General features: G+C 55.6%; 2 protein-coding genes across 2 annotated transcripts in view; both read left to right on the top strand.

The window, feature by feature from the left end:
- LOC137456464 (zinc finger protein 850-like) overlaps window positions 1-15,277 on the top strand; it is a 262,080-nt gene that overhangs the window by 2,489 nt on the left and 244,314 nt on the right. The gene's annotated exons all lie outside the window — the stretch shown is intronic.
- On the top strand, window positions 8,386-9,455 carry LOC137456515 (gastrula zinc finger protein XlCGF57.1-like). Its single transcript, XM_068167980.1, has 3 exons — window positions 8,386-8,394; window positions 8,610-8,806; window positions 8,942-9,455. The coding sequence occupies exons 1-3, from the start codon at window positions 8,386-8,388 to the stop codon at window positions 9,453-9,455; spliced, it is 720 nt and encodes a 239-aa protein (XP_068024081.1).

Here is a 15,277-nt window from a genome sequence, read left to right as displayed (position 1 = left end):
TTTGGGTGTGCTCAGGCTATTCCCTGGCTGTGTCCTGGTTCCTGATGTCAGTGATGAGGCAGATGATGCTCTTCAGACCACTCCTTAAACCTCACCCCACACCCCAGGGCAGGAGTCACCTGAACTCTCACTCCCTCCCTGTCCTCCCCTTCATCAGCTGCTGTGTGAGGGGGCTGCAGGGTCCCTCCCCACCCCTCCTCTGTAAGCCTCTCCCTTGGCTTGAGCCCTCCAGCTGATCCCAGCCTTTAGCCTCGGGGCCCTTCCATTCTTGTGCTCCTGCTTCCAGCCCAGGTCCCTTCGAGGCTTCCTCAGTCACCACATTTATTTTCCCCTCCCAGGGCCACAGGACAGCAAAGACTCCAGGGCCAGGGATGGGCTGGGAATGAGGGAAGGGCCTGGGGGTGGTCAGGCAGGAGTTAGGCCTTGTCCCCCACCAAAGGGGAAGGGCTCCAGTGCCCAGCTGGAAGCTGTGTGTGCAGGAAGTGCCAGAACCTGGCAGCACTGCAGGGGACCAAAGGAGTGAATTGTGCTGCAGCTCTGCATGTGGCAGCTGGGAGATGAGCAGCAGCCCCTGGGCACTGTGCCCTCCCATCCAACCTCATCTTCACTTTGGGGATGTGGGGTGGCAGCTCCAGGAGAACTGCAGAGAGAAAGGGGCAGGGAGAGAAGGCAACAAAAAGCCCTTCCAGCTGAGGCTCTTTATGCTGCGTGTGTGTGTGGATGGTGCTGGAGCTGCACCTGCTGTGTGTGTCTGTGGGCAGTGTGGTAGCTGGCAGGTGCCGGGCGGCTGCTGTGCTGAAGGGCAGCGGCTGGGCTGAGGGCCAGGCGCGGGGGGGAGCTGTGGGCAGGCTGTGTGCTGGGTGCCGTGGGGGTGTCAGGCGTGGGTGCTGTGCTGAGCCTGAGCTTGGGAGCGCCTGGGGCTGGTGTCAGCTGTGGGGCGGTTTGGCTGTGCTGGGGGTGGTGGCATCCAAGGCCTCTGTGCTCTGCAATCTCTTGAGGCACAAAGATTCCCTGGGGGGTTGCAGAGTGATTCTCAGTTTCTCTGCAGGCCTCCTGAGCACAGAAAGGCTCAGGGCAGGAGGAGCTTCTGCTGATGGTTGTTTTGTGCAGCCTTGGGTGTTGGATCAGTGTCTTGGCTCAGTTTGGTCCTTTCTCTTGTGGCCAAGTTGAGGTCCCTTTGGTTTTGGCAGCTGAGCACAGCTTGAGGCTTTTGCTGCAATGGTTTTTGTGCTGGCAGCATTGTGTGCTGCCAGCTGGAGTGCTGTGTGCAGCTGTGGTGCCCCCAAGAGTGGCAGGAGGTTGAGCTGCTGGAGGGGGTGCAGAGGAGGCCCTGGGGGTGGTGGGAGGGCTGTGGCAGCTCCCCTGTGGGGGTTAGCTGTGAGAGTTGTGTCTGTTGAGGCTGGAGAGGAGAATGCTGTGGGGAGAGGTTGGAGCAGCCTTGTGGTAGCTGCTGGGGGCTGCAGGAGAGCTGGGGAGGGACTTCTGTGAGGGGCTGGGAGTGATGGGCTGAGGGGGAGTGGATTGAAGGTTGAGGAGAGCAGATTTGGAGTGGGGCTTGGGAGGCAATAGTTTGGAGTGGGGGTGGTGAGAGCCTGGAGCAGGTTGTCCAGGGAGGTGCTGGCTGCCCCCTCCCTGGAGGTGCTGAGGGTGAGGTTGGATGAGGGCTTGAGCAGCCTGGTGTGGTGGAAGGTGTCTGTGGGCATGGCAGGGGGTTGGAGCTGTCTGCTCTTTGGGGTCCCTTCCAGCCCAAAGCATTCTCTGACTGCTTGAATTTGGACACTTAGCAGAAGTGCAATGAAGGGAACTTGAAATAAGCAAAGTTGTGAAACTGGCTCTGAGCCTGGGGGCTGGGGGTGAGCTTGTTTGCTGGTTCTTAGCTTGGGAGCTGCATCTGAGCTTGGGATCTGGGTCTGCACTTTTGATCTGGGCCTGACCTTGAGGACCTGTTCTGAACTTTGGAGCTGCTGGAGTGCTGTGTGCAGCTCTGGTGCCCCCAAGAGCTTGGGAGCTGGGTCTTGAGCTTGGGTGTGGGTCTGAGCTTGGGAGCTGGGTCTTGAGCTTGGGTGTGGGTCTGAGCTTGGGGGCTGGGTGTGTTGTTGGCTGATGATTCCTGAGCTTGGGAGCTGAGTCTGAGCCTGGGAGCTGAGTCTGCACTTTTTATTTGAGTGTGAGCTCGGGGTCTGGTTGTTAAGCTCGAGAAGTGGTTCTGACCTTAGTTGCTGGTTCTTGGGCTTGGGGGCTGGCTCTGGGCTAGGGAAGTGGTTCTGGGCTCAGCTGCTGCTTTTTGAGCTTGGGGGCAGGCTCTGACCTTGGGAATGAGTTCTGACCTTAGTTGCTGGCTCTGAGCCTGGGAGCTGAGTCTGCACTTTTGATTTGAGTGTGAGCTTGGGTTCTTGAGCTAGGGGTACTGGTGCTGGGCTCAGGAAGTGGTTCTGGGCTTGGGGTCTGGGTCTGATCTTGGGTGCTAGTTCTTGAGCTTGGGAAGTGGTTCTGATCTTAGCTGCTGGCTCTTGAGCTTGGGGGCTGGCTCTGGGCTTGGGAAGTGGTTCTGTCCTTAGTGGCAGGCTCTTGGGCTCGGGGGCTGGGTCTGAGCTTGGGAGCTGGTTCTTGAGCTTGGGAAGTGGTTCTGATCTTAGTTGATGGTTCTGGAGCTTAGGGTCTGGCTCCGGGCCTCAGGGCCTGGCTTTTGAGCTCGGGGCTGGCTCTGAACTTGGGAAGAGGTTCTGACCTAGCTGCTGGTTCTGGGCTTGGGGACTAGGTCTGAGATTGGGGCCTGGTTGTTGAGCTTGGGAAGTGGTTCTGGGCTTGGGGCTTGGTTCTTGAGCTTGGGACATGGTTCTGACCTTAGTTGCTGGTTCTAGAGCTCAAGGTTGGCTCTGAGGTCGGGAAGTGGTTCTGGGCTCAGTGTCTGGGTCTGAGCTCAGGAGCTTGTTCTTGAGTTCAGGGGCTGGCTCTGGGCTCAGGGGCTGATTTTTTGAGCTTGGGAAGTGCTTCTGCCCTTAGTGGCTGGCTCTAGAGCTCAGGGGCTAGTTCTGAGCTTGGGAAGTAGTTCTGACCTTAGGTGCTGGTTCTCAAGCTTGGGGGCTGGCACTGAGCTCAGGAGCTGGCTGTCAAGCTTAGGAAGTGGATCTGAGCTTAGTTGCTGGCTCTGAGCCCAGGAGCTGAGTCTGCATGTTAGATTTGAGTGTGAGCTTGGGGGCTGGTGGGCTGGTTCTTGATCTTGAGAAGTTGTTCTGACCTTAGTTGCTGGCTCTTGAGCTTGGGGGCTGGTTCTTGAGCTGGGAAGTGGTTCTGACCTTAGTTGCTGGCTGTTGAGGTTGCAGGCTGGTGCTGGGCTTGAAGGCTGGTTCTGAGCTTGGGAAGTGGTTCTTGAGCTAAGGAAATTGGTTCTGACCTTACTTGCTGGTTTTGGATTCAGGGGTCAGGCTCTGGGCTTGGGGGTTGGTTCTTGAGCTTGGGAAGTAGTTCTAACTTTGCTTGCTGGTTCGAGAGCTTGGGGTCTGGGTCTGAGCTCAGGAGCTTGTTCCCTGAGCTCAGGGCTGCTTCTTGGGTTTGGGGGCTGGCTCTGGGCTCAGGGGATGGTTTTTAATCTCTGGGGCTGCCACTGAGCTTGGAGATGGGTTCTCGAGCTTGGGAAGTGGTTGTGACCTTAGTTGCTGGCGCTGAGCTTGGGAGCTGGCTTTGAACTTGGGAAGGGTTTCTGACCTTAATTGCTGGTTCTCAAGCTGAGGGGCTGGTGCTGAGCTTGGGGTCTGGTTGTTGAGCTTGGGAAGTGGTTCTGAGCTTAGTTCCTCACTCTGAGCCCAGGAGCTGAGTCTGCATGTTAGATTTGAGTGTGAGCTTGGGGGCTGGCACTGAGCTTTGGGCTTGGTACTTGAGCTTGGGAAGTGGTTCTGATGTTCAATGCTGGTTCTCGAGCTCAGGGGCTGGTGCTGGGCTCAGGGTCTGGCTCTGGGCTCGGGGGCTGCTTCTTGAGCTCGGGGGTCAGGCTCTGGGCTTGGGAACTGGTTCTTGAGCTTAGGGGATGGCTCTGAGGTGCAAGAGTTGAGCTGAAGTGTCACAGTGCCCTGCAGAGGCAAAAGCTTTTCCCTGCCAGTCAGCCATTGGAATCCTCTCCCCAGGGCAGTGGTGGATTGCCCTGCAGGGCAGAGTTGGAAGGCTCAGCTTGGCAGGGGGCTGGGCCAGCTCCTTTCCAGTCCAGTGTCAGCTGGCAAGGTTGGAGCAGCTGAGCCTTGGGGTCCCTTGCAGCCTGGCATTGTGTGGCAGCAGAGCTGTGCTGCTGGTTTTGAGGGCACTTGGAAAGCTTCTGGAGCATTTGTGCAGAGTGTGCAAGACATCCCTGAGCCTAGCAACTCCCTCAGCTCTCTTCAGAATGAACTCTGCAGAGCTGGAAGAGCTTTCCAGGAATTTGGCAGAGTTGTGGAGGAGTTTGGAAGGGATTTTGGTTCTCCTCCTCCTTGTCCTCTTCCTTGTCCTCCTCTGCCTCATCTTTTTCCTGCTCTCCCTGGAGGCTGCACTTAGACTCCTAGAATCCTGGAGTGGTTTGGGTTGGGAGGGAGCTGCAAAGGTGCTGCAGTCCAAGCCCCTCTGCAGTCAGCAGGGACATCCTGCACTAGCTCAGGTTGCCCAGAGCCCTGTCCAGTCTGACCTTGAACATCTGCAGGGCTGGGACCTCAAGCCCCTCCCTGGGCAACCTGTTGCAGTGTTCCAGCAGGCTGCTGGTGCAGAACTTGTTCCTCACCTCCAATCATAATCTGCTCTGCTCTAGTTTGCAAAGCCTGCAGGGACAGGACCAGAGGCAATGGCTTCAAAGAGTCCCTCTGCAGCCTTCTTGTAGTCCCCTTCAGGTACCAGAAGGTCACTCCTAGGTCTCCCCAGAGTCTTCTCCTCTCCAGGCTGAACACCCCCCAGCTCCCTCAGCCTGTCCTGGTAGCAGAGCTGCTCCAAGCCCCTGATCATTTTTGTGTCCCTCCTCTGGGCCCTCTCCATCAGGACCATGTCCTTCCTGTGTCGAAGGCTCCAGAGCTGGCTGCAGTGCTGCAGGTGGAGTCTCAGCAGAGCCAAGTGCCAGGATGGCCTCTGTCCATCTCTGGCCCTGCTGCTTTTGGTGCAGCCCAGGCTGCCCTTGGCTTTGTGGGCTGCAGGCTCCCCCTGTCTGTTCCTGTCCAGCTTCTTGTCCAGCAGCACCCCCCAGTGGTTTTCTGCAGGGCTGCTTCCTATCCCCTCCTCCCCCAGCCTGTCCTGATTGTGAGGATTGTGCCAGGCCAGGGGCAGGACCCTGCCCTTGCTCTTGTTGAAGCTCAGGGGGTTGCCCTGGGCCCCCTCTGCAGCTTGTCCCCTTGAGCTCCTCCAACTTGTTCTGCAGGGCATTGCCTTAGGTTTCAGGAGGCAGAGAGGCTCTCTTTGAGCCTTGTGAAAGGAGTTGATGCCAAGCTGTGGCCAGAGGGTTGGATGGAATTGGGCAGTTTCCATGGCTGTGCTGTTCAGAGCTGCATCATACAGTGCAAAGCATCCAATCCACAACAATCCATAGTGTGCCTGGGCCACGGGACCCAACAAACCTCCCAGGCCAAACCTTCCACCAAAGCAGGCCAGAACCCCAGGCCCCAAATGCCTTCCCCCTCCCCCATGCCTCTCTGCCTCTCCTCCCCCCATCCCCAAGAGATGCAGTTACAGATTCTGGTAGGCAGCTCCCAGGTGAGCCAGGTTGCTCCAGGCTGCAGTTGGCAGCATTGCCAAGGCCTCAAAGCTCCTCTGCAGAGAGAGATCCCAGAAGATATTGCTGGGAGCAGAGAGGAAGGGCAAAGGAGGTTGGAGATCCTGTGCTGTTCCTTTGTAGAGAGTGGGTGCAGGCCTTGTGGGAATGAACTAAGCTAGATGACACTTTGTGGTGTCCCTCTGGACTCTGCTGTCCCTTCTGGAGGTCTCTACTCTCTGGTGTAAGACATCCCAGTGCCTTCCACCCACCACAGGGATTCTCCTGCATGCTCTCATCCAGGGATTTCTCTTGGGCTGTGTAGATCAGCCCTGCTGATGTTGTAGGACCCTGGGGACTCTGAGAAGGTAGCAAGTGAGTGGAGATGGAGCACTAGATGGAGAGATGGAGGGTGAAGGCTGCAGGGGGTGGGAGGGCTTAGTTCAGCAGCTGTGTGGCTCTGCCTGGCTCCTACCTCCAATGGTGCTGGCAGCAGCTGACCCCAGAAGTTCAAAGCCCCAAACCCTGCCTGGCTCAGGACAGTCCCCTGACCCCTCCTGACATGCAGCACAGCCCAAGCAGGCACTCAGGGCTCCTAGCCACACAGCCCAGCCATCCCCCATGGCAGGAGTCACCTGAGGTCTCACTCCCTCTCTGTCCCCCTTGCTCTCATCAGTTGCTGCCTGAGGTGTCTGCAGGGTCCCTCCCCAGCCCTCATCTGTAACCCCCCCTTGGCTTGGTGCTGTTGTTTCAGCCCTCCAGCTGATCCCAGCCTTTAGTCTCAGGCCCCTTCCATTCTTGTGCTGCTGCTTCCAGCCCAGTTCCTTAGATGCTTCCTCAGCCACAGCATTTCCCACTCCACCCTTCCAGCGGCAGTTGCAGTGGAAGTGGGGGACCCAGGGCCATGGGACAGCCAAGGCAGCAGGGCCATGGATGTGCTGGGACTGAGGGAAGGGCCTGGGAGTGGCCAGGCAGGAATTAGGCCTCATCCCCCCAAAAAGAGGAGAGGATGCAGGGCCCAGGTGGCAAATGTGTGTGCAGGGAATGGCAGAATCTGGCAGCATTTGAGGAGGTGAAAGGAGTGAATTGTGCTGCAGCTCTGCCTGTGTCAGCTGGGAGATGAACAGCAGCCCATGGGCACTGTGCCCTCCCATCCAACCTCATTTTCTCTTGGGGCTGTGGAGTGGCAGCTCCAGGGAACTGCAAAGAGCAAGGTGAGAGACATGGTCAGGGAGAGAAGGAAGCCAAACCCTTTCCACTGAGTCTCTTTGGGCTGCAGGTGTGTGAAGGGTGCTGGAGGTGTGAGGCTTGGGCAGGAGCCAGAGACTCCTCCAGCATCCCAGTGAGGACTGAAGAGGTTTAGCAAGAAGCTGCCCAAGTCCCTTCCCCCTTTGATGCACCTCCAGAAAGCATGAAGCTCCCTTTGTGTGTGTCCTGAGGGCTGCTGTGATCTTCTCTTGGGGAGTGGGCAGCAGAGAGGTGTGTTAAGGACAGAGCTGAGCACAGAGTGGGTGTGGTGTGGACAGGGCCAGGGAGGAGAGCTGTGGCCAGAGCATGATCTGCTGTCAAATGCAGCTGCAGGCAGCAGAGGCCTGGGCAGGCAGTGTGAGGAAGCTTTAGGCAAGGCCTGGGAGAGGCTGTGTGGAGGCAGCTGTGTTGTGGTGCTGGCCTGCAGCTGTGTGCTGGGCAAGGAGCTGAGTCTGTACTTGCTGAGGCCTCCCATCTTGATCAGCCCTGGCTGTGTGCTGTGGCTGTGCTGCTGGGCTTGGGAGCTGCCCCCAGCAAGGCTGAGCTGTGCTGCCTGGTCCTGGGCAGTGCTGAGTCATCCCTTGCAGATCAGTGCTCTCCTCTGAGCCCTTTGCTTCTCTCTGGCAGGGGCTGAGTCGTGTGTGCTGTGGAAGAGCAGAGTTTGCAGATCTGTCCCTTGGAGCAGCCCAACAGGTAAGAAACCCAGAGTGGGTTAACAGCAGGACCCCAGCCCCCAGGGCAGCTCCCAACCTCCTCCACCTCCTCCTGTGCAGCATATTTCACCTTTCCAGGAGCTTGAGGCACATCAGGTGTTGTGGGAGTTGAGGAATGCTCCAGGCTGCTGGGGGTGAGTTGTGAGCAGGAGATGATGTTTGGGGGTTGGGATCTGGAGGGTGCTGGGAGAAGGTTGGAGGTGGTTTGGTGTTCCTTGTTCAGTGCTGCTGCCTCCATTGTCTGAGCAAGGGGAGACCAAAGGACAGGGCTGGGCCAGGAACCACCCTGCCAATGCCACCAGGCTCGAGGAGAGTGGGACAAGACCACTTGTAAGCCCCAGGGTACCTCAGGGCACTGAACACAGGAACCTGGGGTCTCAGCACAGGTATTGGAGGTCTGTGCCCATACTGTGGCAGAAACTGAAGGTTTGAGGTCCCCTCTGCATTCTCTTCTCCAGCTGGGTGTTGGGAGTCAGGGAGTGTCATGACCCAGTCAGGATCTGAGGGTTTGAGGTCCTGGGCTCAGGTGCTTCCATCTTCCCTATTGCAGAGCTGTGACCCCTCCTTCCCACAATATGGCCTCACAGAAGGACCCAGGCAAGAAGCAGCACCCAGAGATCAAGTTGGAGAAGCCAATGTGCAGTGCCAAGGTAGAGGAGGATGAGGAGGAAAAAGAGGAGAAGATGGAGGATGATACTGAGAATGACAACTATGAAGAGGAGGATAATGATGATGAAGGTGAGCAGGATGAGGGGGAGGAATGTATGGAGGAGGATGAAGCCAGAGCAGGTCCCTCAGTATCACCCAAAGATCTGAATCAGTGCTCTGAGTGTGGGCAGAGCTTCCCAGGTAGGTCAGAGCTAGTGAAGCACCTCTGCCCACAACCTGGCTCCCGGCCCTTCGTCTGTGGTGACTGTGGCAAGAGGTTCCGCTGGAACTCTCATCTCCTCCAGCACCGCCGCACCCACACTGGACAGAAACCGTTCACCTGTGCTGACTGCGGCCGGAGCTTCACCCGGCGCGGCCATCTCGCCCGGCACTGCCTCACCCACACTGGAGAGAAACCGTTCATCTGTGTCGACTGCGGTCAGCGCTTCACCCAGCGCGGCAATCTCACCCAGCACCGCCGCACCCACACTGGAGAGAAACCGTTCACCTGTGTTGACTGCGGTCAGCGCTTTACCCTGCGCGGCCAACTCACCCAGCACTGCCTCACTCACACTGGAGAGAAGCCCTTCTCTTGTGACAGCTGTGGCAAGCGCTTCAGGCAGCTCTCTCATCTTAGGCAACACCACCTCACCCACACCAGTGAGAAGGCCTTTACCTGCAGGGACTGCGGCAAGAACTTCAAACGCAACTCCACTCTCACCATCCATCGCCGCATCCACACTGGAGAGCATCTGTTCCCCTGTGCTGAGTGTGGCAAGTGTTTCACCACGAGTAATCGATACATCCGGCACCAACTCATCCATAATGGTGAGAAGCCGTACAGCTGTACTGACTGCGGCAAGACCTTCACCAACAAGCGAGCTCTCACGGAGCACCGTGGTGTGCACACTGGCGAGAAGTCGTTCAGCTGTGCTGCGTGCGGCCAGGCCTTCAGGCATAGGAGCACTCTCATTCGCCACCACCGCACCCACACTGGTGAGAAACCTTTCACCTGTGCTAACTGTGTCAAGAGCTTCAGCGAGAAGCGATCCCTCAGCAAGCACCGCTGCACCCACACCAGACAGCAGCCTGCATTGGAGGGGAGGCATAAATTCACCCAGAATCTGTTGGGTAATCGTGACCCGCTCTGAGAGGGTCTTTCCAGCACCAAAATCATCCCTTTTTCCTTTGCACTTCTCAGGGACTGGGGACACCAGCAGCAACCAACACCTCTTGCCCTTCTGAACACCAATTATTGCTAGTGAGAACAATTACAGTGCTGAGTCGGCACAGCTGGAGCTCCCAGTAGAGCTGGGCAGGGCTTTGCCACGGTCTGTCTGGTTCTTCCCCAGGGTCTGTCTGGTTCTTCCCCAATGCTTTGTGTCTCCCTGGGGTAAGAAATCTTCTGTGCATTGACCAATTGTCTCAATAAAACCCAAAAGTTACCCAAATCCTGTCTGTTTGCTTTTATTTCAGATATCCCTGCCTCAATGCTCAAATTTTGGTTGCATTTGCTCCCAAGGGATGGGGCGGAGCTGTGTGCCCAGTTCAGGAAGGGGAAATGAGTTTCTCAGAGGAGTCTTGAGGGGCATCTCAGAGGCATTCTGCAGGGGCTTTCAGGTGATCTTAGGTGTTTGGAATTAGGATGGTCCTGGAACTGACTTTTGGGATCTTTGGAGGGTGTAGGGGGAAGCTGATGGAGATCTTTGGAAGAACTCAGAAAGCTTCTGTTGGCTTTCCACTCTGGTGCTGGAACAGGTTGAAGAGCTGAGAAGAGGTTAAGCTGCCTGTTCCCCTCCAAAACAGAAGGAAGCAAAAAATAGCACACAGAGGAACCAAAAAACCCTCTGGGCTGGGATAAGGACTTGAGATAAGATCAAAAGAGTTGAATCCAAATGAGATCCCATAATGCACACTGACCTGAGGCTGTTTGCAGAAAGAAGCACAGCAGTCAGCAGCAGCAGCCAGGAGTTAAACCCCTGCAGCCCTCCCCCTCAGCAAAGAGCCAGCACCTGATAGCCAGAACCCAACAGCAGCAAACAGAACAGGAAGCCTCTCATGTTGCCATCTGAACTTCAAGACCTGTAGTACTTTGCTCCAGCCAGCACTTTCCCTGTGAAGGTGGCATGAGGCAGGATGGTGTGGATTAATGGCAGCAAATTTCCAGCTTAACCTTTGATATTCCCAAGCCCTCATTCTGTGCCATCTGCACCATGCCCAGCAGCAATCAGCAGCACACCTCAGGCACTGTCCATTCTCACTCCACAGGAGGTCACTTTGCAGTACCCAGAGGGCTGCTCACTGCAGGTGCTCTGCAGCTCCACTCTGTTCCAGCACAGTCTGGATCAGTCCATGCCCAGTCCAAATGCTGCAAATGCTGGGGCTGTGTTTCCAGCTCTGGGGCAATCGAGTCCAGTGACTCCTTCCATGCCTCCAAGTGAAAGCAAACTGTGGCTTGCATCCCAGTACTCAGCTTCCAACACATCCAGGTGTGGGGATCCTCCTGTTCACACCAGAAACACAGATGGGTTCCACCCCTCATGGTTTGATGGTGTCAGAGCACTCTGGGCACCTGTATCTACTAAAGCTTTATCCTCTCATGGCTTCAACTTGCCAGGCCATTGGTTCTGTACAGTCCAAAAAACCAATTTGTCTCTCCCTTCCATCTGGTTGGAGGCAGAGCCCCTCTAATGCTGCCTGGGGTCCCTTGCATCTCATGAAGATGCTTTGGGAGTCCCTTCAGGAGGACCAGAAGCAGTTTCAGCTTCCCTGCTCTTCTTAGGCCATTTCCCACTGGAAACTGAGGCAGCATCTCTGGGGGGACAATTCCCTTGTAAGTCACAGACTCCTGCAGCCAGGACTGGATAGGGTTTTCCCTTCCACTTCCTCACATCCTCCCCATGGTCACACAGGTAAAGCACAGTGTGTGCTGTGCTGTGTGCCTCCCAGATTCTCTCCCTTGGACAGGGGAGCAGCTGCTCCTTATGGCTGAAACACAGGACTGTACAGGTGGGGAATAAAAACTTCTTCTGGAGCTGATGGAACTCCTGGGACAGTTCCTTCACAGCTGAAACACAGGCCTGGACAGAGGAGCAGAGATTTCCTTTGCCTTGCTGGGGCCTGCTGCTTGTTTCATCCACTGTTTGTCCTTGGCCATCTTCCAAAGTCAGAGATAAGAACCAAGCCAGCAGCCCTGGTTCTTTCTCTTGTTCCCATGGGGACCCTGATCCCTCCTGGTCCTTTGCAGGATCAGCTGCTTTCCTTGTAGGCTTCTTTTTCCCTACAGGAGTGTTGTAGATATGCCCTCAGGAATGAGCAGCAAGGATATCAATGAATAGATATATTGGTAGTCTATTGATATACAAACTATGCAGCAGGGGATTTAGTTTCTATTCACAGGCAGCAGTATTGGGTTGGTGGAACCACCTCTGCAGAACGTTTGTGCCTGGGCACTTCAGAGGAACCAAATGAGTTCTAGAATTTAGAGTTGAAACTGATTGGAAAAGCAGTGGGGGAGGGGTTGGTCGGTGACCGGCAAACCCTCAACCCAGGACAGTTTCAGCACTACCTGAACCCAAATTCTATAAAGCAAAGGTTTGGCTTCCTCACGAGCTGAGAACCTCATGAAATCTTTCCTTGGTGATGTGTTTAGAGTCCTGACAGCGCGGCACGGCTGTGCCCTCATGAGGAACTAGAGAACGGCGCCGACCGCGTGGCTGTGCCGCGGGGTTGCTGCTTCTCCCAGAGCACAAAGGTCCTGGAGCCTCCCAGGGGAAGCTTCAGAGGCTTTTGCCGCTGGCTCCACGAAGCGCAGCACCTGTCAAAGGTTCCCCGCTCTGGGGGCTGTAGCGCTTCAGGACCGGTGGTGCACAGGGGCTGCCATGGTTTCCTCCCGTGGCGATGGCTCATGCGGCAGTTGACCCCACGCTCCACGGCACTGCCCCCAGCCGGGCAACAGTGGCAATGTGCAGCGAGGCCTTCTGGAGCTGCTTCAAGTCCTGGGCGAGGCGGACCGTAGCGGCACAGAGACGCACGCAGGCATAGGCACGGACACCAGCGTGGGGGGCACTTGTTTACCAAACAACTCCTATTTACCATTTGCCCCAAAGAATACTGCTCCAGTCAGCACCCACTGCTAACACAATAATTAACCAATCTACTGATACTTTGCCAAATGAGCATAAGCACATGCCGTAAACAGGGCAAACAAACATGTAGCCTGGGCCTTGTTTGCCACAGGGGTGAGAACATGCCCAGGCAGATTGTTGACCTGGACTCAGTGCTGCCAAAGTGTCCTCCCCCAACTCCAGAAGGGAGGGGGGACAAAGGGGGTTTGAGTCACACACAGAAGTATGTTCTGGTAATATTTGGGGCACCATCCTTGTCATAAGCACCATTCACTACAAGGGGCAGCTGATCCTGGCACAGGCTGCTTCTCTGACACAGCTGCCACGCCAACTCAGCAGCTCCTTCTGGCAGCTCCTGATCCAAAGAAGAGAGATTCCAAATGTGTCCAGAGATGCAACCTAACTGATTAGCAAACATTGACTGCCTGAAGTCAAGGAACCTCTGTGGGAAAAACACTCAGGGTGTGCATCCATCCAGGCTGTCGCCATCCCATAATAAGGAACAAACACACAGGGTGGGCAGCACGAGGAGGAAAGGAAAAGTCTTGGAGATGTGGCAGTAATGGCAGGGAAAGATTACTCTTCAGCTGGTCAGGAATCTGTCCCCCTGGGGCAGTGCTCCCAAATACAACTGTGGCTGATCAGTGAGAATGTTGGGTCCAAGGAGATGTGAAATGGCACAAATGAAACAATGCTGCAAAGGAAAGGGCCTCTGCTTGGCACAGCTTGGCCTGATGCTTTCTGCCTTGCTCAGGAGAAAGTGAAGCAGAAAAGGCCATGGTGAAGATCTCTGCTCTCCCAGTCCTCTGCAATAGGACTGCAGGTGCAGGATCAGCTTCCCAGGGAGGAGTGAAACAAGTTGCAGAAATAGCTGCTCAGGAGGGAATGGCTCCAGGCATGGTCTTTGCCTCAGAAGGAGGAATGGGCACAGCACTGAACAGAAGTTGTGTTGCCATGGATCAGAGAGGAAGGACATCCATAGACAAGGGTGAGAGATGGGAACAAAGCAGGATTGTGCAGGAAGGAGGAGCCAGCACAAGTTCTGCACCATGAGGGTGGTGGAACACTGGAACAGGTTGCCCAGGGAGGGGATTGGGGTGCCTATCCCTGGAGATATTGAAAGTGAGGCTTGACAGGGCTCTGGGCAACCTGATCTAGTTGAGGCTGTCCCTGGGAAGGTTGGACAAGACAACCTTTGGAGGTCCCTTCCAGGCAAGCCCATTCTGTGATCAGTGAGATATAGGAACCAAGCAGATTCTGCATGAAGTGCAAAAGGCAGACACCACCTGGGGCTTCTCAGAGCTCTGGGCCTGGCTATGGTTGTGGATTCCTGCCTTGGACTTCAGTCTCAAGAAGTTGGTTGGAGCAATAACCCTGAGCTTGTTCCCCTTTGTTTGCATGGCTGTTATAGTGCAGGGCATGTGTGAGTGCTGGTCTGCTTGAGGGAGCAGAACAGGGGACAGCAAGGACCTCTCTTGGAAGAGCTGGGGCAAATGTCACCTTCAAGAGCAGGCCCTAAGCCTCTGTATTCTCCTAAGCTCCCATTTCAAGGACCAGGCCTAAGGCCTGTCTGCAGTTCATAGAGCAATACTGAGCAAGACTTTCCTGAGGTTCTTTTCCCTTCTTTCTGTTGCTTTTGGGAGACTCTTGAGTTTCTCATTCCATCAGCTGGGTAGGAGATGTTCTCCTCATCTTACACTACATGTTTTGGAATCTCTTGAGTTTGTCACCAGACATTGGTTTGGTCACCAGCTGTGTTCAAACTTTTCCCTTCAGCTTCTAATCACAGAAAGAGAGAATCAGCCAGGTTGGAAAAGACCTCAGAGATCATCAAGTCCTACCTTCTACCCAACACCCCCTGACACCTAAACCATGGCTCCAAGTGACACATCCAATCTTATTTTGAGCACTTCTAGGGATGGTGACTGCACCACGTCCCTGGGCAGCACATTCCAGCGGCCAATTCCTCTTTCTGGGATGAACTTTCTCCTCACCTCTGGCCTAAACTTCCCCTGATGCAGCCAATTATAAAACTGTAACAGGACTCTTTCCCAGTACAGATTGTGCCCACTCCCAGGAAAGGCTACACCACCTGAAGCCCTCTAACCACTCCTCTAGGACTCCTTCCCGTACAAACCATATCCTCTTACCCACTCCCTGACAGACTGGGCCCCATCACAGTACAAACTATCTGACTGTTCTTTGGAAATGGAGGTTCTGGCATGTCCTATCCCCAGTCAGAAAGGCACCACAGCACCTGGGAGGAACCATTCCAAATGCACTGGGGTCGAGCAAACCCCACACACAGGGAAGAAGGCCAACTGCAGCTGGGCTGTGGCAGGAGGAGTGTGGCCACCCAGACACTGGAGTAGTCCTCCCCCAGACTCCTCACTGTAGTGGCCACATCTGTATGCTTGGTGTCCAGGTGTGGGGTTCTGCAGTCTGACAGAGAAGGGAGGAACTTCAGAGACTACAGAGGAGATCTGCCAGGATGAGGATGGACATCTCAGTGGAGAGGATGAGGGACCAGGGTTGCTTCAGCCTGCTGAATGGAGGCTCAGGGCACTGCCATAGCAGCGTGCACATGGCTGAAGGGTGGTTTCAGAGAGGATGGAGATCTGCTGGGGAATGGGGAGAGACCAAAAGCTTCACATAGTGCGGCTTGAAAGGTTCAGAGTGGAGATGAGGCCAAAGAAATATCCCTCAAAGGGCAGAGCTGCTATGCATGAGGCCATCCAGACGTGTCAGGAAATGGCAGGGAGAGGTGAGACAGCTCAGGGAAGGGATGGAAATGACAGGGGGAGAGCTGGGTGGCAAAGCAAGATTGGTGTCAGCAGCCTGAAGGG

This window comes from Melanerpes formicivorus, unplaced genomic scaffold (assembly GCF_026170545.1).
Source record: "Melanerpes formicivorus ecotype bairdi unplaced genomic scaffold, bMelFor1.0.p_v2 SCAF_126, whole genome shotgun sequence".
Classification (NCBI taxonomy): Eukaryota; Metazoa; Chordata; class Aves; order Piciformes; family Picidae; genus Melanerpes; species Melanerpes formicivorus.
This window is presented reverse-complemented; position numbering and strand designations above follow the sequence as displayed.

Bases quoted from the DNA above. Each gene is read 5' to 3' on its own strand.
- LOC137456515 (XM_068167980.1), top strand. The intron at 8,807-8,941 runs GTTCACCTGTGT...CTCTCATCTTAG, and splicing joins ACCCACACTGGAGAGAAACC to GCAACACCACCTCACCCACA.